The 24841-nt window shown below is 35.8% G+C and overlaps 1 protein-coding gene across 1 annotated transcript; it reads left to right on the plus strand.

The window, feature by feature from the left end:
• The first annotated feature begins 12613 nt into the window (after positions 1–12613).
• On the plus strand, positions 12614–14666 carry LOC110663259 (photosystem I reaction center subunit III, chloroplastic). Its single transcript, XM_021822520.2, has 2 exons — positions 12614–13559; positions 14477–14666. Exon 1 carries the CDS (start codon positions 12850–12852, stop codon positions 13534–13536), a length of 687 nt encoding a protein of 228 aa, XP_021678212.1. The 5' UTR covers positions 12614–12849; the 3' UTR covers positions 13537–13559; positions 14477–14666.
• Positions 14667–24841: the final 10175 nt, after the last annotated feature.

Genomic DNA, 24841 nt, shown 5'->3' on the forward strand with positions numbered 1-24841 from the left:
AATTGGTATGAGGCTAATTGGAGGTGAAATTAGACTCAAAATAGCCCATTTTTCATGCGGACACCATGCCCAAATTTTGCCAAAAACTTGACCTAAACACTGCCCAAATCTGGATTACCCTGCACCAAAGCCAGAAAATGACCAAATGAACAGTACATGTTCATTTGGTCATAACTCTCTCTATATGTTCATTTGGTCATAACTCTCTCTATACTGGTCCAAATGACCTGAATTTGATACCATTGGAAAGCTTATATATAGGGCTACAATTTTCATGGAGACCACTGAATTCAGAAATGCCAAAAACCAAACCAAATTGCTGGCCGAAATTGGGTTACAAAACTTCCCAGAATTAGGTTGTCCAGAATCTGCTGGACATAAACTCACCCAACCAGTTTTGGTAAAATGGCCATAACTTGGTCTAAAAGAACTCAAATGTAATGAAACCAGTGATAAAATGTCCACAAGACATAGACCTACAAAATTGGTATTTTGACCAAAACCCAAAAATTAAGAGAACTAGGTCAAATAGTTAGAACAAACCACTGTATCAAAACCTGCAATCTGACAAAACTTCACTTGACCCCAGAATAGTCTTTTAGTCATCACTCCCACTAGAAAAATCCAATTGAGATGAGCCTTACCTTTCCAGAAACCCGAGAGATAGGGATACAACTTTATTTTGGAAGCCTTCCTCAAATTTTACCTGTAAGAACCTCAAAAAGTGACCTGCAATCACTATCCTGAATTGAGTCCCTATTGGCACATGGTACATGAGCCCAGGTCAATTAATTAGCCATAAATAATTCCACAAAACTTGAAAATTATGATATAAATTTCTCAATGATAATAAGACACAGGGCAACAATTTTTATGAAGATCACCATGCCTAAAAGTGACTGCAGCCTATTCCATTAATTAGGTAAACTTTAAGTCCAAAAGCTACCTAGTTAAGGAACTAGAATCTAGAAATGAGTCAGTTATGGTTATCTGACCATAACTTGAGTTCTAAAAATCAAATTGACATGATTCAAAAAGGGAAAATAAAGATAAGACATAGGAGAACATCTTTCATTGAAGGAAGTGTGGCCAAATAATGGCTGCAACCTGATCAATTGGATAGGTAAAGATGAGACACAAAAACTGAAACTAAAGAAAGGTCCACGAGATAAATTATCTTATGGTAGGGCATTTAAACCTAACAAGCTATTAAACACTAAACTACTTGAAAGAGGTATGTGGGACCTATTTTCCCACTATAAAGTGAAATGAACATTCAAATAAAAATGTAACAGGGTGTGATTGCCCATAGTATACGTAGACTTATTTATTTAGTTTGGATCGATTGGTATACCAATTAGGGACTACAAATAGCAATACTGCCTACCGAGAAAATCATGAACTAACAATATATGTCTGGTATAATTATTCTACAGGCTATATGCCTACTTACTGGCCATTATGCCTACTTTATTTCTGGCTTTACAAGCCTGACAGTGGGCCTCGTGCCCAACAGCAAGCCTCGTGCCTGACAGATGTATACAGGGTAGACATATAGCTGTCTAACCCATATACTCTCGTGTATCCAACTCTTATAGTCTGTTATAGGTTTCTTGAGCATTGATAATGATTAATTAAGATTGAATATATAATAAGTAAATATAAAAGATCTAGATAATTTAAATTATTCCCAAAGTGCAGTAAAAAGGTAAAAGACACAAAAATTATGAATTTGCCATTATTATTTAAATTGTTTAGTATTTGTTATTATAAATTATGTACCACTAAGCGTTATGCTTAGCACGTTAGTTTTCCATCACATAGGTATTGGAGACTAGTCCGAGCAGCTGCAGCAGCAACACCAGCAGTGCCCTGACAGAGCTCTGACTAGATTTGCCACTCTCCAGAGTCACCTCAGCAGTCTTTTGTATTTTCGTAAAGCCCAAGTATAGACTAGTATTTTGGTTCATTATGTTTAATCATGATGTAATTACTAGTTATGATGTATTGCATTTTGGACTTGTAATTAAACTTGATATTGAAATGAAAACTTATAATTTATTATCTATGAATTTCCATATGAATACAATAGATGATACTCAATTTTGAGATCTCATAAATAGTTGTGAATGATATGATAAAAGAGAATATGATATGGAAATGAGTGAAATGAATATGAATATGTTAACAGGTGATTAGTGGAACCCGCCAGATGCTAATAAAACAAAGGAGGCTCTGTCCGGGTCTCCACAGAAATAAGTTATAAAAAAAATTCTACACATGGATTACTACTTTTGAATGATATTAAAAGTTTACAATAGATATGATAAAACAAGATAGGGTGCTCCAGCACTGAATGTGGCACTTCTTGCTCGGCTATACAATAGACGGGGTAAGGGGTATCACATTTAGTGGTATCAGAGCTTAGGTTTAGGCGGTCCTAGACCTAGATAGTTAGAAATAGATAAAGTGCATCACATGCATGGGCCTTTAAATAAAGTCGAGGTGACACTAATGCAAATTTATTCTTTGTCTGTTTTATAGGATCGATGGCATCTGATCCTTCAGAGCACAGACCTCCAGGACCAATAGAGGAGGAGCTAAAGAGTCACGCACCCGCACCTGCTCCTAGTAGGGAGCAAAGCAATAGAGTCGAGTTATCCCAGGGCACTACAGGGAGAGCACAATAGGCCTTCCTGGAACAGATGACTCAGCTACTCCGTCAGGTCACCGGAGCTATGCCTCAGCCACAGCCGCCTCCACTTCCATAGCCACAGCCACCACCACCTGTACAGCCACCACAGCCCCTACAGCCACAACCTGTACACAGATCCCCACTAGAGAGACTATGGAAGAATGGGGTAGTTGACTTCAGGGGTAAAAGGGATGATGATCCAGCCGCAATAGAGTATTGGCTGGAGAGGACAGAGAGGGTATTACAACAGTTGCACTGAACCCCAGAGCAGCAGTTGGAGTGTGCTCTATCACTACTACAGAAGGATGCATATAGATAGTGGGTGACAGTATCTAGAGTAGTACAACCTGCACAGATTACCTGGGAGTTCTTTCTGGCCGAATTCAGAAAGAAATACATTAGTTATGTGTACTTGGAGGCCAGAAGGAGAGAATTCCTGGCACTAAGACAGAGGCAGCTTACAGTCTCTGAATATGAGTGAGAATTCGTGAGACTTAGCGAATATGCATTAGAGTTAATGCCCACAGAAATTGATAAATGCCGAAGTTTTGAGGACGGACTGAATGACAACATCAGGTTAATAGTGACATCTCACCACTTCACTGATTTCTCTCTGTTGGTAGCATCAGCCCTTGATGTGTAGAGAGTTAGAAATGAAGAGCAGTCTAGAAAGGATAGGCAACGCAAGAGGGGTTCTAAGTCAGGTAAATCCGGTTCAAAAGACATGGGTAGTAAGAGGCCCAAGGAGTCTCAGGGTCAGACTCAGGGTCGGGGCAAGAAGCAGAAGTCTCGGTTTGCTCCAAAGAGAGGAGGAGGATAGTCTGGTGCATCAGTGGATAGTTCACCTGGTGCAGCTATACGGGATCAGCCCCACCACCTGTTTGTGTACATTGTGGTAGACCCCACAGAGGAGAGTGCAGATTGTTGACAGGTGGATGTTTCAGATGTGGCTCTACGGATCACTTCCTAAAGGATTGTCCACAGAGGAACACTAGTGCTCCCACTACTCCACCTTAAATGGAGAGGTCTGCCTCAGCAGCACCTTGTGCTTATGCTATGAGAGCTCGAGATGAGCCAGAGCCAACTAATATCATTAGAGGTACATTTTCTCTTTACAATCTGTTAGTGTGCGCATTGATTGATCTGGGTTCCACACATTCATATGTGTGTATCACACTGCCAGTTGATAGAGGGGTACAAGTAGAGGAGTTAGAGGAGGACAAAAAAGTCACAAACCCTTTAGGCCATAGTGTCATGGTGAAAAAGGTCTACAAGGATTGTCCTCTGAGGATACAAGGTTATGAGTTTCCAACTGACTTGATTAAGCTACCATTCCATGAGTTCGATGTGATATTGGGTATGGACTGGTTATCACATCATTAGGTGATGGTAGATTGTCTGCTAAAGAGGATGTCACTACAGATAGCAGATGGGGATGAGATTACAGTTGTGGGTGAAGGAACGGGTTGTCTTTCTACCATCATATCAGCCATGGCAGCTAGGAGATTAATAAGAAAGGGCTGTGAGGCTTTCTTAGCACATTTGGTTGACACTAAGAACACTAGCCTAAGCATGCAGGAGATCCCCACTGTATGTGATTTTCTGGATGTGTTTCCGGAAGAGTTGCAGAGTTTACCACCTGATAGAGAAGTGGAGTTTGCTATAGAGTTTATGACGGGTACTGCACCAATGTCCATTGCTCCATATAGGATGGCACTTACTGAGCTGAGAGAGTTGAAAGTTCAGTTATAGGAGCTACTAGACAAGGGCTTCATATGCCCTAGTGTGCCACCCTGGGGAGCGCCAGTGCTATTTGTGAAGAAGAAGGACGGTACCCTTCGGTAGCTACCGGTAGTTGAATAAGGTGACTGTAAAAAACAAATATCCTTTACCTAGGGTAGATGACCTATTTGATCAGTTGAGGGGAGCTGGAGTATTCTCCAAGATAGATCTCAGATCCAGCTATCATCAATTGAAAGTGAAGGAGACAAATGTTCCTAAGACTGCTTTCAGGACCCGGTATGGACACTATGAGTTTCTAGTGATGCCATTTAGGCTGACAAATACACCAGCAGCTTTTATGGACCTAATGAACCAATCTTTTATCCCTACTTAGATCGGTTTATTGTGGTCTTTATAGATGATATCTTAGTGTATTCTAAGAACCTGGAGGAGCATGATGAACACTTGAGAGTAGTACTACAGACACTGCGGGAAAAGCAGTTGTATGCCAAGTTGTCTAAGTGTGACTTCTGGTTGGATGAGATATCCTTCCTTAGATACATTGTGTCAGCAGATGGGATCAGGGTAGATCTAAAGAAGATTGAAGCAATAGTTGAATGGAAGCCTCCCAAAAATGTAACAGAGGTCAGAAGCTTTTTGGGGTTAGCAGGATCTTACAGGAGATTTGTGAAGGGATTTTCCCTTATAGCAGCCCCACTGACTAAGTTACTGCGTAAAAATGCAAAGTTTGACTGGAATGATAAATGTTAAACCAGCTTTGAGAAGCTGAAGCCTATGCTTATAGAAGCTCCAGTGTTGACGCAGCCAGAGTCAGAGAAAGACTATGTGATCTACAGTGATGCCTCTCACAATGGGCTTGGGTGTGTTCGGATGTAGGAAGAGAAAGTAGTTGCCTATGCTTCCAGACAACTAAGGCCACATGAAAAGAACTACCCAACTCATGATCTAGAATTGGTGGCAATAATATTTGCATTAAAGATATAGAGGCATTACCTATATGGTGAGAAATGCTACATCTATACAGATCACAAGAGTCTGAAGTATTTGCCAACCCACAAGGAACTCAATCGAGACAGAGGAGATGGATTGAATTCTTTAAAGATTATAACTGTGTGATCGACTACCATCCGGGGAAGGCAAATGTATTGGCTGATGCACTGAGCAGGAAGTCCATGACGGCTTTGAGAGCATTGAATGCTAGGTTGTCTTTAGCACAGGATGGAGTACTTTTGGCTGAGTTGCTTGTAAAGCCAAACTTATGACAACAAATACAAGAAGCACAGTTAAGGGATGAAAAATTACTAACTGTTATGGGCAGAACTCAAGAGGGGAAGGAGACTGACTATGAGTTGAAAGAAGATGGGTGCCTGTATTATAAGGGCAGAATCTGTGTACTAGGAGATGAGGAACTGAAGAAAAATATCTTGAAAAAGGTGCACAGTAGGTTCAATGCTATGCACCCAGGAAGTACCAAGATGTACTAAGACCTGAAAACACATTATTGGTGGCCTGGAATGAAGAAAGAGATTGGTGATTTTGTGACTAGATGTTTGATATGCCAGTAGGTTAAGGCTGAGCATCAGGTTCCATCGGGGTTATTACAACCTATATCCATACCAGAGTGGAAATGGGACCGCATCACCATGGATTTTGTGACAGGGCTACCATTGACATAGAGGAAGCATGATATGATATGGGTGATTGTGGATAAATTGACCAAGTCAACTCATTTCCTACCAGTTAGAGTTGACTACTCACTGGAGAGATTAGTAGGGATTTACATAGATGAGATAGTTCGGCTATATGGAGTGCCCACATCTATCATATCTGACCGAGACTCGAGATTTACTTTGAGATTTTGGAAGAGGCTACAGGAGTCTTTAGGCACTCAACTACACTTCAGTATGGCTTTTCATCCACAGACGGATGGACAGTCAGAAAGGGTGATTCATGTAACCCTTAGAACTTAATGAATTACCATAATTGTTAAAGGAATGATAATAATAACCTAACACAAATGACATGAATGAAATGATATGACAGGTATTAGAGGATATGTTAAGAAGCTGCATCATTGATTTTGAAGGAAGTTGGGAAAAGTGTCTTCCTTTGGTAGAGTTTGCTTACAACAATTGCTACCAAGCCAGCATAAAAATGGCTCCATATGAAGCATTATATGGGAGGAGATGCAGGACTCCCTTATGCTGGACAGAAATAGGTGAAGAAAAAGTAGTGGGCCCAGATTTAGTGAGACAGATTGTGGAAAAAGTGAAACTCATCAGAGACAATTTGAAAGTCACCTCAGACAGACAGAAGTCATATGCCAACCTAAGGAGAAAGGATATAGAGTATGAGGTTGGTGAGAAGTTGTTTCTCAAGGTATCACCTTGGAAGAAAGTGCTGAGATTTGGTAAGAAGGGTAAGTTGAGCCCTAGGTTTATTAGTCCATACGATATCAGTGAACGTATGGGTCCAGTAGCCTACAGGCTAGCTTTACCACCTGAGTTGGACAAGATTCACAATGTGTTTCATGTGTCAATGCTCAGGAGATACAGATCAGATCCTTCACATGTCATTTTAGTAGAGGAGATAATTGTACAACCTGATTTGACATATGAAGAATAACTAGTCAGAATCTTGGCACGGGAAGTGAAAGAACTCAAAAACAAGAGGATCCCACTAGTGAAAGTCTTGTGGAGACACCACAACACAGAAGAAGTGACATGGGAGAGCGAGGAGATGATGAGGCAGTAATTCCCTCAGCTCTTCACATCAAGTAAATTTAAAGGATGAAATTTTTATTAGAGGGGAAGAATTGTAACGCCCTCACCATAGGTAGTCCGTACATTTTACTGTTTTGACAACTAATATCTGTTCGGACAGTCAGAATGTCTGGAACTACACCTAGACTATGGTGAGGAGGCATAAATTGAAGGAATAAATGTTAAGAAAATATAAGAAAAGTTTAGAAAATTTATAAATTTGTACAAAAATAATAAAAATGACTCGATATGCATTATGAAGGGCATTTTGGTCATTTCACTCCTAGAGGTGAATTTTGACCTAAATGTCAAAATAAAAATTAGAGAGAATAAAAATTAACATAAGTTAAAAACCTTATGAATTGGATTAGAAAAGAAGAAGAAAAGAAGAAAAAAAAAGAAAAGAAAAAAAAGCTTAGGAAACTTAAAAATTTAAAGTACAAAATTTAGAATATATATATACCACTAGAAACAAAACCCACCAACAATTTTCTTCCTCTACTTCTTCTTCTCTCTCTCTTTCTCTCCCATGGCCTGCTGTTAGCTCCACATTTCCACCATTGTTGTCAAGCTTTCAAGTTTGATTTCCCGAGCTTCTACCCATCAAAACCCATAGCTCACTTCACAAAAATTACTCTCCACTCTATAAGGAAGCCATAGATACCCATAAGAAGCAAAGGAAGTGAAGTTTAACAAGTTAAAAAAAAGATTAGTGCATTAATCCCTCATCTTCTCTTTATTAAACATGAAAAACATGCTTAGCCAAGTATAAATATCATGAAAATAAAAAGAAAATCTTGAGGAAAGAACCCTTGAATTTTCAGCAGCCATGGAACTTGAGGTTTGTTGCTTTTAAGTGATGAAAAATGGTTCCATGAGAATATGTGATGAGTTAAAATATTTGGGAGTTTGATTGCGTAGTGTTTGTGCAAATTTAAAACTTTGAAAACTAGGGTTTGTGTAAATGATTGAGAACCTTATGTAAATGCTTGAAATTGACCTATTGAGTTGAGATTGTTGCCTAAAGAAGTGTATTGCATGCAAATTGAAGTAAGGAAGTTAGAGGAGATTGAGTTTTGAAAGTGTCAATTTTTTTGCAGGTTAGGACCTAATGAGTCCAGTGGGTTTGTGGAACCATAACTGAAAATGTGTGACTCCAATTGGTATGAGGCCAATTGGATGTGAAATTAGACTCAAAATAGCCCTTTTTTCATATAGAAACCATGACCAAAATTTGTCAAAAACTTGACCTAAACACTGCCCAAATCCGGATTACCCAGCACCAAGGCCAGAAAATGACCAAATGAACAGTATTCATTTGGTCATAACTCTCTTTATACTAGTCCAAATGATCTGAATTTGATACCATTAGAAAGCTTAGATATAGGGCTACAATTTTTATGGAGACCACTGAATTTAGAAATGCCAAAAACCAAATCAAATTGCTGGCTCAAGTTGGGTTATAAAACTGCCCAGAATTACGTTGTCTAGAATCTGGTGGACATAAACTCACCCGACCAGTTTTGGCAAAATGGCCATAAGTTGGCCTACAAGAACTCAAATGTAATGAAACTAGTGGAAAAATGTCCACAAGACATAGACCTACAAAATTGGTATTTTGACCAAAACCCAGAAATCAAAAGAACTAGGTCAAATAGTTAGAACAAGCCACTGCATCAAAACTTGCAATCTGAACAAACTTCACTTGAACCCAGAACAATTTTTTAGTCATAACTCCCACTAGAAAAATCCAATTGATATGAGCCATACCTTTCCAGAAACCTGAGAGACAGGGCTACAACTTTATTTTAGAAACCTTCCTCAAATTATGCCTGTAAGAACCTCAAAAAGTGACCTGCATTCACTGTCCTGAACTGAGCCCCTGTTGGCACATGGTACATAAGCCCAGGTCAGTTAATTAACCATAAATAATTCCATAAAACTTGAAAAATTGTGATACAAATTTCTCAATGATTATAAGACATAGGGAAACAATTTTTATGAAGATCACCATGCCTAAAAGTGACTGCAACCTGTTCCATTAATTAGGTAAACTTTAAGTCCAAAAGCTGCCTAGTTAAGGAAACAGAATATGGAAATGAGTCAGTTATGGTTAGCCGACCATAACTTCAGTTCTAAGAATCAAATTGACATGATTCAAAAATGGAAAATAAAGATAAGACATAGGGGAACAACTTCCATGAAGGAAGTGTGGCCAAATAGTGGCTGCAACATGTTCAATTGGATAGGTAAAGATGAGACACAAAAATTGAAACTAAAGAAAAGTCCATGGTACATAAGCCCTAACAAGCTATTAAACACTAAACTACTTAAAAGAGTTATGTGAGACTTATTCTCCCACTATAAAGTGATATGAACATTCAAATAAAAATGTAACAAGGTGTGATTGCCCATAGTATACCTAGACTTATTTATTTAGTTTGGATCGATTAGTATACCAATTAGAGACTACAGATAGCAGTACTACCTACCGAGAAAATCATGAACTAAAAATATATGTCTGGTATGATTGTTCTACAGGCTATATGCCTACTTACTGGCTATTGTGCCTACTTTATTTCTGGCTTTACAAGCTCGACAGCGAGTCTCGTGCCCGACAGCTGGCCTCGTGTCTGACAAATGTATATAGGGTAGACATATGGCTGTCTAACCCGTATACTCGTGTGTATCCTACTCTTATAGTCTTTTATATGTTTCTTAGGCATTGATAATGATTAATTAAGATTGAATATACAATAAGTAAACAGAAAAGATCCCGATAATTTAAATTATTTCTAAAGTGCAGTAAAAAGGTAAAAGACACAAAAATTATGAATTTGCTATTATTATTTAAATTGTTTAGCATTTGTTATTATAAATTATGCACCACTAAGCGTTATACTTAGCGCGTTGGTTTTCCATCGTATAGGTATTGGAGACCAGTCCGAGCAGCCGCAGCAACAGCACCAGTAGTGCTCTGACAGAGCTTTGACCAGATCTGCCACTGTCCAGAGTCACCTCACCAGTCTTTTGTATTTTGGTAGGGCTCATGTATAGACTAGTATTTTGGTTTATTATGTCTAATCATGATGTAATTACTAGTTATGATGCATGTCATTTTGGACTTGTAATTAAACTTGAGATTGAATTGAAAACTTGTAATTTATTATCTATGAATTTCCATATGAACGCAATAGATGATACTCCATTTTGAGATCTCATAAATAGTTGTGAATGATATGATAAAAGAGAATATGATATGAAAATGTGTGAAATGAATATGAATATGAATATGTTAACAGGTGATTAGTGAAACCCGCCAGAAGTTAATAAAACAGATGAGGCTCTGTCCGGATCTCCACAGAAATAAGATAAAAAAAAAAATTCTATACATGGATTACTACTTTTAAATGATATTAAAAATTTACAATAGATATGATAAAACAAGATACAGTGCTCCGGTACCGAATGTGATACTTCTTGCTCGGCTATACAGTAGACGGGTAAGGGGCGTCACAATAATAATAATAATAATAATAATAATAATAATAATAATAATAATAATAGCTACTTATTATAATATTGAAATATAATAATTAAATAATTTATAACTTATATATACATAATTAAAGAATTAATAACTTAATTATAAATTAAAGAAATTATATAATTAATTAATAAAAAATAAAGACAATTTAATGAAATTACTTGGCGCACACACATTCTTATATATATAAATTAAAATTTTTTTCTAAATAAAAATAAAAAAATAAAACAATTAATATTAACCAAAGTAATAATATTAATTATTTATTAATTATACAATAAAAAAATCAGAAAAATAATGAAAATTGAATATTAATATAAATTTCTTGTTTATCATGACTATGAAAATAAAATTTTATTTTATTTTTTCATAATTGATATTATATATAGCATTTAATATATAATTGAAAATATGTCTTTATTAAATACGTACTAAAATAAGATAAATAAAAATAAAATAACATTAAAGTAAATTAAAATTTATTAAATATATAAAAAGGAGAAAGAAAGTAAAGTATTAACTCCGACTGCTTTTATAATATAATTTTAAATTATTTTATTAATTTTAAGGTATACAATTCTTAAAATTTATAATTAAATGAAATAATTTAAAATTTAAGAATCATTAAATGAAAATTTTTTAAAATTATTAAAATATATTAATATTTTTAATTAGTTAGCCATAAAAATTATGGTAATATGGTAATAGTAAAGATATTTAATAATAATAGTAATGATAATAATTACTTATATTAATTACCGTAATTATAAAAAATATAATAATTTCTATATAGTAAGTACATGTGGCAGCATTAAAGTTTAGAATGTCATATGACAATAGCAAAGAAAAATCTTTTTTATTTTGTAATGCCTTCCTGCTTTATAATGCCACGTGACAGTATCAAAATTTAGAATGCCACATGGAAGTAGCAAGGGAAAACTTTGCTGCTGTATATATTTTGTTAATTTTAAGATATATAGTTTTTAAATTTTTGTAATTAAATAAAATAATTAAAAATTTAAGATTCATTAAATAAGAAATTTATAAAATTGTAAAATATATCTAATATTTTTAATTAGTTAGCTAAAAAAATTATGGTAACAATGGTAAAAGTAAAGATATTTAATGGTAATAGTAAAAATAAGAATTATTTACATTAATTACTATAGTTGTTAAATATAATAATTTCTATATGTTAAGTGTCACGTGGCAGTACTAAAATTTAGAATGCCATGTGACAGCAGCAAAAAAAAAAAATTATTACTTTATAATGTCACGTAACAACACCAAAATTTAAAATATCACGTGGCAATAATAAAAAAAAAAACTTTATTGCTTTATATATTTTATTAATTTTAAGATGTATGTTTTATAAATTTTTATAATTAAATAAAATAATTAAAAATTTAAAAATTATTATTGAGAAATTTATAAAATTATTGATATATATCTAATATTTTTAATTAATTAGTCATAAAATTTATGATAAGAATAATAATAAAAATATTTAATAATAATAATAATAATAATAATAAATACTTATATTAATTATTATAATTATTAAATATAATAATTTTTATATAGTAATTATCATACAGTAATATCAAAATTCCACATGACAACAGCCAATCAGACGTTGACATACATTAAATTTTATCAAGTCGACCGATTCACAGCCAACCAGCCGATTCATATAGATGGGCTCTAATTCTCAAAATAAAATGATTTTAAAATGTAACGGATCGACTACTGGCTTAATTTTTGATTAAATTGACCGGACCATTTGGGTTCCTACAACACTGGTTGCAGCAAAACAATAATAAGAAAGTTGGAATGTTATCAAATCCCTTATCCAAACCTGTTAAAACAAAGATAAAAAGATAGAGAGAGAAGATCTCAAACCCATTACCAAAAGCTCCTAACCAATTACAACTATCCAACTCAGCTTCCTTACTCCTCCCTTATCCAACCAAACGTTCTATTTCGACCACCAATGCATCCCTCCCGGAATCTAAAAACCATCACTGCACAGTCTTCCAGTATCTCTCTTCTCTTCTCTTTAACCTTTTCTTAGCAAAAATCAAGAAATCAAGAAAAGGAAAATGTCTCTTACAATACCTGCCAATCTCTCAAAACCCATGTTGAAGCCAAAACTTAGCTCTCCATTGACCCTAACAAAGTTATGTTCTTCATCAAGATCCACAGTTGTATGTTCTGCCCCTCAAACCCCAGAGAAAGACTCCTCTAAATCACCACTTCAAGCTTTCTCTGCTGCACTAGCCCTCTCTTCCATCCTCTTATCCGCCCCACTTCCCGCCGTGGCTGATATCTCTGGCCTCACACCATGCAAAGAATCCAAACAGTTCGCTAAACGAGAAAAACAGCAAATCAAGAAGCTGGAAAATTCTCTGAAGCTGTATGCTCCTGATAGCGCACCTGCTTTGGCGATCAAGGCGACGATAGAGAAGACGAAACGTAGATTCGATAACTATGGAAGGCAGGGTTTGCTATGTGGGTCTGATGGGCTTCCTCATTTGATTGTGAGCGGTGACCAGAGACACTGGGGTGAGTTTATCACTCCAGGGATGTTGTTCTTGTACATTGCAGGATGGATTGGGTGGGTTGGCAGGAGTTATTTGATTGCTATAAGAGGTGAGAAGAAGCCAGCAATGAAGGAGATCATCATTGATGTTCCTTTGGCTTCAGGTTTGATTTTCAGAGGATTTTCTTGGCCTGTTGCTGCTTACAGAGAGTTCGTTAATGGTGAACTTGTGGTCAAGGATGTTTAACTTTATGTATCCTTACACCTCAGGTTTGTTCTTCTTTAATTTGCTACTTCATTTTAGGAAGGAGGAATTGATACTTTATTCAAATTGAGATATGCATAATAAATTTGGATTAAATTTCATTCAAGATAATATATAATGAAATTAATATATAAAATTAGTGAAATTCACATGTCTTATAAATATGTTTAAAGAAGTTTTTTTTTCAATAAATTTGATAATTTTGGGAGTGTAATTTTGCTAAATTTTTATCTTCTTTCTCTCTGTTTGGAGAAAATGTTAAAAAAAAAGTTTAATTACAAAAATTTCACTTTCAAAAATTTCACGGAGGAATTTCATAATAAACATTTTAGTATTTAACTTATAAAATTAATAATTTTAATTGTTAAGTACTTAACATCGAATTTTTATATAAAATTATAATTTTAATCAATTTTAATTTTAAATTATATTATATATTGCTCGAATTGTAAAATTTAATTATTATAAATTACAACGGTCAAATAAATAAACCAATATTTTAATGCAAATCCTGTTTCTCCTTAGTGAAATTTTCAGGTTTCTTCCCTAAAAAGTATTTTATTAATTCAATTTTATAGCGTAAAATTTACCTACAATATGATCCATTTAATTTAAACAACATAGGAAATGTTATTGGTTTTAATTTTTTTTTAATAAACTCAATTACCTTAGCAATGTTTTATTTATTATAATTTTTTTTAATACAATTAATTCTGATTATAACTTAAATTAGGGACTTTATAGTTTTAGAAACAACTTTAACAAAATTTCATTAATTTATTTATTATAATTTTAATTAAACATTAATTAGATAAATAATTTACTCAATCTTATGTATATGGAAAATAAACATTTATAGTTTCCCTAATTAATTATTAATTAATCAAAATTGCTAATTTTGTTGCTAATGGTTTTTGAGCAGAGATAGAGACTTGGAGGCCAAAGGGTTATTTAGGAGAGCTTTGATGAGTGATGACAGATGAAAGATTTCATGGAAAATTTCTTCTATTTTATTTGTGAACGTTTACTCGTATATGTAACTGATGCTTGCGTTCGACATTGGAAAATTGTTTGCCATTGCCTTTTTAAAAAAAAAAAAGATTATAAAGAGAGGTAGAGGACTCAAACTTCAGTATTTACTCAAAGTTAAAAAGTCCATCTATCACTTAACAATCACAAAATAAAAGTCTACAGTTGTCCTTTTTCATTCATTGAGAATACGATTTGGAGCTTTATTCCGGAAGCTATAAATTGTGCACGGTTCTGGAGTTATTGGCTAATAAAAAATTGTATTGAATTATACTTAAAAAAAAATTTGAATCATATCAAATTAAACTCATATTTATTATTTTAGTTTGATTCTAGTTCTAAGAATCAAACTAGAACTATATTAAAATTATACCAAATCAAAGAATCAATTATATATATATATATATATATATATATATATATATATATATATATAATTTTGATGTTAGGACTATTATTTTTATTGTTGCTTTGATGTTAAAAATTTAATATTGCTTTTATCTTTTAAAATGAACATAATAATATTATAATTTTAGGTGCAAAAATTGAAATTTGAATTGAAATTGAAACAAAAAAATTGAAATCAAAATGGAACTGAAACTAGAAATGGAACTATACTGAAATTACTTAGAACTGAATCAGAACCAAAACGAAGGTTACATCCAATTTACGTTCCTAAAAATCAAAGAACTAGAGATTTAGTTTCCATTTTGATGCCTAGGTAGATTTGAACTCAAAATCAGAATTGAGCACCTCTACTATTAGTAACAATGCAGAGATCGCTACAATGTAAAAAAGAGAAAAGACAATTACAAGAGATCTTGGAGTTTGGTAAAAATTATATGTTAGTCTTTTTTCTATATAATCGGCTTTGACACTTGAGACCTCATAGTTTTGAAGATGACTCCAATACCACTATGTTAAAGCTCATTTATAATTATATGTCAATCTTTGTTGTTTGAAAATATAAAAATTTTTTGTTTAAAATTTAATTTTGCCAGTCTTTGGTTGATGGCTACTAGTAGACTTCTCTCCGATCAAGAAAGGTATTGCATACATCTTAGTCTTTTTGCTGCATGTGATTTATGTATGACTCCAATTGAGTCTTTGGAGCATATTTTTAGAGATTGCCCTATTTGGAGTAAATTTCTAAGTGGTTCTACGTCGATGAGGGATTGGTTCTTTGAGAACATTAGTTGTGTTTTAGCTTTGGCTTGGGATGTCCCTTGGAATGCTTATTTTGGAACTATTTGTTGGTGGGTGCAGAAGCGCTAGAATAAGAGAATTTCTCTAATGAGACTATGCTAGCAGATAATTTTATTTCTTTTGTGTTGAGCCAAGGTCGAAGAGATGAGGAAGGTGGTTGGGCAAAATAGTATGTTGTAAGCATGTAGAAAGGTTGATAGGTGGGAAACCTCCTAAGTTGGGTTAGGAAATTCTTAATGTTGATGGGTCGGTTAAAGGAAATGCTAGATTGGCTTGTGGAGGTGGTTGACCATAGTGGGAATTAGTGGGATGGCTTTATATGTCACAAAGGAACTTGTTTAGCTCTACATGCTGAGCTTTGGGTGATTCTAGAAGGGTTTTAGTTGGCTTATAGGAGAGCATGTAGGAAGCTGGTGGTTGAATGTGACAATTTAGAAGCTGTTGCCATTGTTAGAGGTACCTCTACCCTTTTGCTCACTCTCTTTCATTAGTTAATAGGATTTTGGGCTTGGTTAGGGAAGACTGGGAAGTAGTCTTTGAGCATGTGTATAGGGAAGCTAAGAAATATGCGGATTGGCTTGCGAATTGGGCAGCATCCATGGATTTGAGTGTGAATTATTTGTGTTAGCCTCCAGAGGGTGTTATGCAATGAATTCTCCATGATAAAGCAAATGTGTCTACCCTTAGAGTAATTCCTTGTGTGCTGGTTAGGGCTATATGCTCTCTCTTTTTAAACAAAAAAAAAAAAAAAGAATCATTTTGTTTGGGAGTTAATGAATTCAATAATTAATCCAATAAACAAAATAAAAAACTATAATTCTAAGATTATTCTTTTTCTTTTGACCTAATAACAACAATTAATTCTAAAAATTGAAAAAGAAAAGAAAAAGTTTTAAGGAGTGAGAAATTATTATCCCTTACCTCTCTTTTTTAATTTCTAATCCTATCTATTTGCAACAAAAAATAATTATTTTAGTTTGTTAATTATTTTTGGGCCTGCTATTAATTAAATTAATTGTTTGTAAAATTAATTTAATTAATTTTGCTGTATTAGCTTAATTATGAGGCCTTAAATAAATGTTTATTAATTATTTCTATGTAGTTATTGTCACACCCTACCTCTCTGTAAGACATAACATGATCCCGTAGTATACCTAATGAATTACCAAACTCCGTCTACTGATAATCTATTAAATACACTACAAGGGATTTTAAACATTTTCTTACTTCTTTTTACAATAGTGAGCACTATTTACAAGTGTTAAAAATTCTTGAAACTGAAGTGAAACCAAATAACTCATTTGAAGTATTAACAATTTCTGTAAAAATTTTGGCAGAGTACCATCTGTATTTTGAATAAAACAGTTCTTCAAAAACCTGTAAAAAATACTTTCAATATTTTGTTCAATCCCCAACTCCAATATCCAATCAACACAACAAGTTTCTCAACATTTGCCAACTCAAATCCACAATAATTTTCCAAGTGTTTTCAAAAGCTGAGATAAAAGGAATATATCACAATATTTATAAGCCAAAATAATTTATAAATTTAGTTTACAACTTTAATGTACAATTTTAAAGTACAATTTTAATTTACAACTGCTCAAAATCAAGAATAATATATACATATAGTGAACATACATTACAATACAAAATGCAAACTATGGTATACTCAATATACCCAATGAACTCTCAATGTAACACTAGCAGCCTAGTCCGATGCCCTGTCAGTCTGTCTACCTGCGACAGCAATGAAAAGCTATCGCTGAGCCAATGTCTCAGTGGTGCACAACATTAACAAAATGCAACTTTAAATAATAAATCATAAGTCGTATAAATAGTGGATACTTAAAACCATAGTTAAATTCAAAAGACAGTGAATGTCAATAAGAATTTAAACTCTATTTCACAATATCACAATAAATATCAATAAATCATACACACAGCTTAATCATGTTGCCAAAGTCCAATTCGTCCCAAAAGCCGATGGCTAGTGAGGAATAACATAGCTAGCTAGCAATAATATGAGTGCTTATTCTATTCGTCCTCAACAGGCACACACCTCAAAACTTCAGCCAGAGAGGGAATTCAAAGTCAATTCGTCCCACTAGACAAGCTAGTGAGGAATTCAATCAATATACATGATAGGTATGGTTTCAAACTATTTACAATGTTTTTCAATTAATAAGTATCCATCAAATATCATTCAAACAATTTTTCACAATTTAAAACCAATAACATACAAATTGTCATAATTTATTTCAATTGAAAATTCAAAAGAAATAACTATTGTGCACAAACCTCTGATAAATGTCTCTTGGCCCTGACTCAGTATTTCCTTCCCCTTCCCTGAGTCTTTGCTAACTGAAACACATAATTTGAAGTGTTTCAGTACTCATTTAAACTGTCTCTAACAATAAGGCTTAATAATTAATTTATTGAATTCTATTATTTCCTTAGTCAACCTAAAATGTTGACCCTCGATGCACTCTAGGTAAATTAGGTTTAATGTTACTAATATATCACATTTTATAGCCCTTTAGTGTTGGTACATATTACCAAATTCATTTTCAAGTATATTGCATTTTATTGCAATTTGCCAGATTTTGGTATACTAATTTGACTTAGCCGGATGAACTAGTTTTCTCAATTTTCAGGTTTCGGTCCAAACTACAAACTTGTAGGTCTATGTCTTATTGCACGCGGGGCAAAATTTCAGGTCATTCTGAGTTGTGTAGACCAAGTTATGGTCAATTTACCAATGATGAACAGAATGCACCAAAATGATAGGTTTAGGTCACTTTTGGTTCGGCTAGTTTTGGTACCTGAACTTGTGCAAGCTATTTGGCTTGGTTTTGGTCATTTCTGAGCTTTAGTGTCCTCATAGAAATTGTAGATATATGTCTAAACTATTCATGGTAAAAATTTCAGGTCAATTGGACCTATTTTGAGTAAGTTATGGTCAAAACACTAAATACTGCCCAAATGGTCAATTTTCAGGCTTTTAAGTCACTAATCCGAATTTGGTCATTTTTCAAGTCACCTTCTAGGTAGAATTTAGGTAAGCTTCCTTCATGAAAGTTGGCATATTTTGTTCCTAGTTTCACCTCCAATTGGTCTCATACCAATTGGAGTCACACACTTAAGGTTCAAAGCTAAAACATATACTGTCCTACTACACACTCCTCATCACTTGCCAATTACATATTCAACACTTACCAAATTACTTCCTTCATGCCAATTCTAGTTTGTACCTTACCATTATCACATTTAACAACACATTTTGGTCATTTTGGATAGCTTGTAACCATTCTCAATATGCACACTATAACACAGAATTTTCCAAAGTCCATTTACACCATTTAACTACAGGAACATACCCCATTTACATACCCAATTCCAAACCATTATACACATATACATGCTGCCATTAATAACAACATAATTTAATAACCCAAACCATGAAACAACACATTTTAAACTGCACTTTAAAGTTTTTGATTTGCACATTTCCTTCAAATAGCTTCCAAGCTTCCAAAACCAAGTGCACTATTACACATACACTTAGTATAAATTATCCAAATTATTTCTATATACATAAAAACTTATACCAACATCTTAAACTACCATAAACAAGTAAAAACAAGCTACAATAGTGAGTTTCCATGGCTGCCAAAATGGTGTATCACCATTCAATTATCAACATAAAAAATTCCTCCATAAATCAACTACTCACAACCTTGGTTACACTTTTAATGAAACAAGAATTAAAAACACTCACTTACCACTTTTGAAGCTTGATCAAAACCTCACTAAACTTCTTAAAATTGCTATCAAACTCTTCCTTGCAAGGTGAGGAGCAAAGTTAATGAAGGAACCTAGTGGAAAAAGTGGCTAGAACATGGTGAACTTGAGCTTGGAGTGTGGACGGCCATGGAGTTTTCTCCCAAGGTTTGGTTCGGCTGGTTTTGCAAAGTGAGGTTGAAGATGGGTTCTGCACCTCCCAAGTGTCCCTTTAGGTGTCCAAATGCTGAAGTTAGTGGAGCACTATTAAAAGTTTTAATGGTTATTTATTTAGTTTCCAATTTTTGCAATTTGGCCACCACACTTTCACTATTTACATAATGTATCTTATTTTAATTTTTCATGACATTTTTCAAAGTGTAATATCATTTATTTTTCATGGACATTTAGGTTAAACGGAAACTCGGGATGTCAAATGACTATAATGCCCCTATTCGGGTTGCATTCCTGATTTTTCAGTAATACCGAGTTTTGTCGTTTTCTCGATTTCTCGTTTTTCTTTGTACTAATTAATTAATTTTTCTTTGATATTTCTAATGACATTTATACTTCAATAGATGTTTATTTAAGTTTTAAAAATATTTTCTAGGGTTCCCCGCAGTCCAGGGCTAGTCAACGGTCCACGTCGTAACTTCCTAGTGCGGTTACCCATCGCTATGGTTCTCGGCTCGTTTAACTTGGTTATATTTCATTGCTATTATTTTTCTTTTGTTTTTCTTGTATTTTCTTTTCTTGTATTTCATTATTCTGTGTCTCCTCACTAACTTTTAAATGTAGTTCTAGGCATTCTAGCTATCCAGACAACACTGATCACCGAAACAGTAGAACGCACTACCAAACATAGGGGTGTTACAGTTATTAGATATTTAAGTAGTAGAAGTTATTAATTGATGGAATTTTTATAAGAGGATATCAGGTCATGGGAGATGTTAACCGAAAGGACAGGTGAGTTGTGGTAACTACAAGACATGTAAGACATGAGATTATGCTAATTCTAAATACTTCCAATGTCCATTAAGTGCAATTATAGATGGTTTATGCACTGCTACAAAAAGCCACCCAACAACCAGTCAATCAACCAATCAATCAATCAATTCAATAAAATCTCGACTCAACAGAGACTGCACAAATCAATCAATCAAATTCTCCAACTAGTGGAATAATTAGAGAAAGGACAGAATCTTAACTCAACAAAGATTGCACATATCTTATTTGCTAATCCAAAATATAGGCAAGATGAGTTAGTTCTCGTTGTTATTGTTGAAGAAGCCAAACCACCATCCATCGATGAGGTTTTGAAGAAAAACTTAAATGAGCAGTTGGATAAAAATGATCACACCTTAAACAAACTTACTGATACAATTCAAATTTTATTTGAAAAGTTAAATTTTTCAATGCCTAAATTGTTCGATGGCCATTTTGCCAAGCCGAAGGATTCTAACTCTCCATCCAATAGCCCTAAGGAGCTTGGGGGGCAACCTCAACCAAGAACTCCTCAGGGTGAAACTAGTACAAGCTGTGCTCACAATGGAGAATGATACCAACCACCTCAGCATTGCCCCAATGGCAGAACTAGTGTTCATATCTAGATTCTCATTAACACAAACCTTATGACTCACCTGAGATTTATACTGCAGAGGCAATTGCAGGTTCTTAAGCTGAACTAATGCCCTAGCAGGTGCAGACACCTTAGGTGACCTTTTGCTCGGAAGGCAATAGTCACAGAGAAACTAACATATCTGTGGTGTAGTTTCTTTAGGTAGCCAAACCACTCTCTCAACTGGTGGTACTTATAGCTCTACTTCTAATGGTACTAATAGCTTCCCAGGGAACTCAAGTTCTTAAGGTGACTCTAAGCTCGAGGGGCAATAACAGTATCAAAGGAGTTAGTGGTTGTCGACACCATATTTTGGCCGATCACCAAAATCAATAAACTTTGAAACTGATCCCCAGAATCAATAAATTTCGAAACTGATCCCCAGCACTAAGTCTCCCTTTGCCAGCCAATTACATTTCTGATCTCTCTTTACCGAACAATCACATTTCCGATCTCTCCTCAAAAGGAATCAAATCAATACTAAGTCCCCATGTCATTTAAAGCCTTGCTGATCTCTCAAACCAATTGTCAAGTTCCCCGATTAATCAATTACATTCCCGATCTCTTTTGTTAGACGAAACTAAGCCAACACTAAATCTTCATTTTAAAAGTTTAGGAATAATCAAGTTAAGGTTCTAATCCGGTTTAATGAGAATCCCGATCTTAAGTGCTCAAGCCAAATTTCCAATTTTAGTCAAGTCCCGTTTAGCGTTGTTTTCCTGCCGATCTCATGCTTATTGTGTTTTTCGACCTCTTACACTTAGATTAATAGTCACCTTTAGTTGTTTTAATATGCTCAGACAATCAAGTGATAAAGTAATTTAGAGATTTTCCGATCACATCCATTCACTGAACAAAAGGGGAATTTCATTTCATATTAAAATTTATACAAGTCATTCGGCTGGAGGATCACCCCCAGCCTGATCTACATTTTGCTCACTTCCTCTCTCACCCTCAGCCTCCTCCTCGCTTTCCTCTTCGGGAGCCAGGTCGACCATCCAGGAGAAGTCCTCCTCGGGATAACCCTTCTTGAGTTCAGCCAAGAGGTCCCTGTGGGCATTTACATAAGCGGCGGCCTCCCTTGTCACTATCTCTTCTTCTTTCGCTTTGAGCTCCTCAGTGAGGTGAGCAACTTCATCGGCCCGGAGCGCCTGAACTTCTTTAAGGACACGAGTTCGCTCGGCCAGAACATGAGCTTGCTCGGCCAGCTTATCTTTGTAGAATTTCATCTGCCCCTCAATTTCAGATATGTAGTTCTGAGCGGATGAGAGTTGGGATCAGAGGGAAGTCACTTCATGACCCATCTTCTCGACCTCCTTACCCAGGAGATGAGCCTTCTCTCGGACGATGTGCTGATTCACCAAGCACTCCACGTTCAGGATCATGGATCGGGTCAGGATGTCGTCAAGATTATCCAAGGACAGCCTGTCCCGATCCTCCCGAAGACAGATAGAAGCTCCCAGAACCTTAGCCAAACCTGGATTCTCCCGAACAGTTCGGTTCTTCTCCAGGGAATGGATCAGCACCTGAGCACCACGGGAGAAGGTCCTTGGGGTAGGTTGGGAAGGACCCCCTTCCTCACTCGAAGCAATTGGAGGAGGCGGAGGTGGCTCTTCTTGGCGAGGAGATCGAATCACTTCTACCTCGGGGATCGGCTGTCCCGAAGGTTGAGATGAGCCCCCATGAATTTCCTCGGGTTCATGACTGGGAGTCTGGAGCAGCTCGGACCGCTTCATCTCCCGCACTTTCCGGGAGATCTCTCTCTTTCCCTTCTGGCCCTCCTTGGAAGCTTTGCCGCTTGCCATACCTGCACAAAGAAGAGGTCAGTGAGATCGCTAAGGTCCAAAAATTTGAGATATAGGAAAATACCGAGGCCGAGGTCAGAGAGCTGAAGCCCGCGATCTTCGCCCGTGATCAACTCCATTGTCCAGTGATGCAGTTCGACAGTCACTGCATCCAGACAAGAAAACTTCTCTCTGCCCACCTGATCTTTCAGCTCCATCACCATCAGGTCTTCTTCTCTATTTAAGGTGATGCGCTTTGGAAGTACGGGGCCCTGGAGCAGCCAGCTGTGGGGGAAGCCCTCAAAGCTGTTCAGAATTTTGCTCCTCAGGATAAAGAAGCGGTTCTTCCCATTCTTCAGGGAGGAAGGTAGGTCGATAAAAAGCCCACAATGGGGTTTCGCCTGGAAGAACCAATACTCGTCGTCCTTTCGACGAGTTAGACTGTGCAGTTCAGCGAACACCTTAGCTGTAGGTCGGAGCCCCTTAGCTCGGCATAGGCCTCGGAAGGCTACTAAGATCCGCCACGAGTTCGGGTGAACTTGGGCGATGCACACTTGGTGATATTTTAAAACTTCCTTGAAGAAGTCGTCCAAAGGGAACCGTAGACCGGCCTTTAATTTTTCTTCGTAGACCATGATCATATCGTCCCCCTCAAAGAAGTGATAAGCACGAAGATCGCCGTGACACTTAATCAATTCGTAGGAATCTGGCCGAATGTTATACTCCTGGCTGAACGACTGCAGATCGGTTTCTTGAAGGACCGATGGCAACTCGTCCATGGGAAGATTTTCCCTCCCTGAAGAAGGTACATGCCTTGATGGTGCTGCTTGCCCCCGAGCTGGAACAGAGACCCTAGATGGTTCAGGTCACACGCTTGGCCCGACCACCTCCACTTCATCAGATGACCATGAGATCTAAACGGAAGGGGGGCTTGCCACTCTCTGACCCTCGGCGCCGCTCATTTTCAAAGGAAACAAGGAATTTAAGCTAAAAGAAGGATCAAAACCCTTACCGGAGTCTGATCGGTGTCGAAAGAACTTGAGAAAACGAGAGAATTTTGAAGTTGTTCGCGAGAGATTGAAAATGACATAAGGGAGCAACTGGCTAACCCCACCCCTATTTATACTCGTCCGAGCATTTAATGCTCACGATGTTCCAGGCAGTGCATCGGTTAGCGGGACTCGCCAGCTGTTCTGACACGTCTCACGAATATTCCAAAATTCCATAAGGAGAGACCGGCTAGTTAGGGATCGGCTAATTAAGGTAAGTGTGCTTTACCGCGGCTTTATTTAGTGCTCGTTTTTATTTTACGTATTTCTTTTGCTTCATGCTAGCAATGTTCGTTAGTTTCATATTGTGTTAAAAGGCCCCCGAAGAAGGCTTTTCTCAAATTTTCTTTTTGTTCATCAGTTCATTCTTTTGACTCCCAAATGTGAATGTTCTAGTCCTGAGTAGTGTATAAGTAGTTGGACAAAATGTAGGTAATCGTATCTTAAGAGTTTCTTTAAAATATTGAAAGGTCTGAATAATAAGTCAGGAAGATAGTAAAATTGAATCATTAGGCTAACACAGAAAATGATCGGGTAAAACGCCTTAAGGTGGAATAAAAACCAAATCTCAGATAAATAAATAGAACAGATCGGGTATTAAAAGGTATTGGCTAGGCGACCACTTAGGAGGTCAGTAAAATTCAGTTCGGTATTCCCTATCCAGTCACAAGGTACCAAGGAATTAAAAGAAGTCTTATTCCGATCCCTGGCACCTTTAAATGCCAGAACCTTTGGTCTTAGGCTCTTATGATGTATAGCTGTAATCGAATTATGATAGGTCGAAAAAATCCTTATCCGATTCCCATTAAAATAGAAGA

This window comes from Hevea brasiliensis, chromosome 11, assembly GCF_030052815.1.
Source record: "Hevea brasiliensis isolate MT/VB/25A 57/8 chromosome 11, ASM3005281v1, whole genome shotgun sequence".
In the NCBI taxonomy this organism is placed as follows: Eukaryota; Viridiplantae; Streptophyta; class Magnoliopsida; order Malpighiales; family Euphorbiaceae; genus Hevea; species Hevea brasiliensis.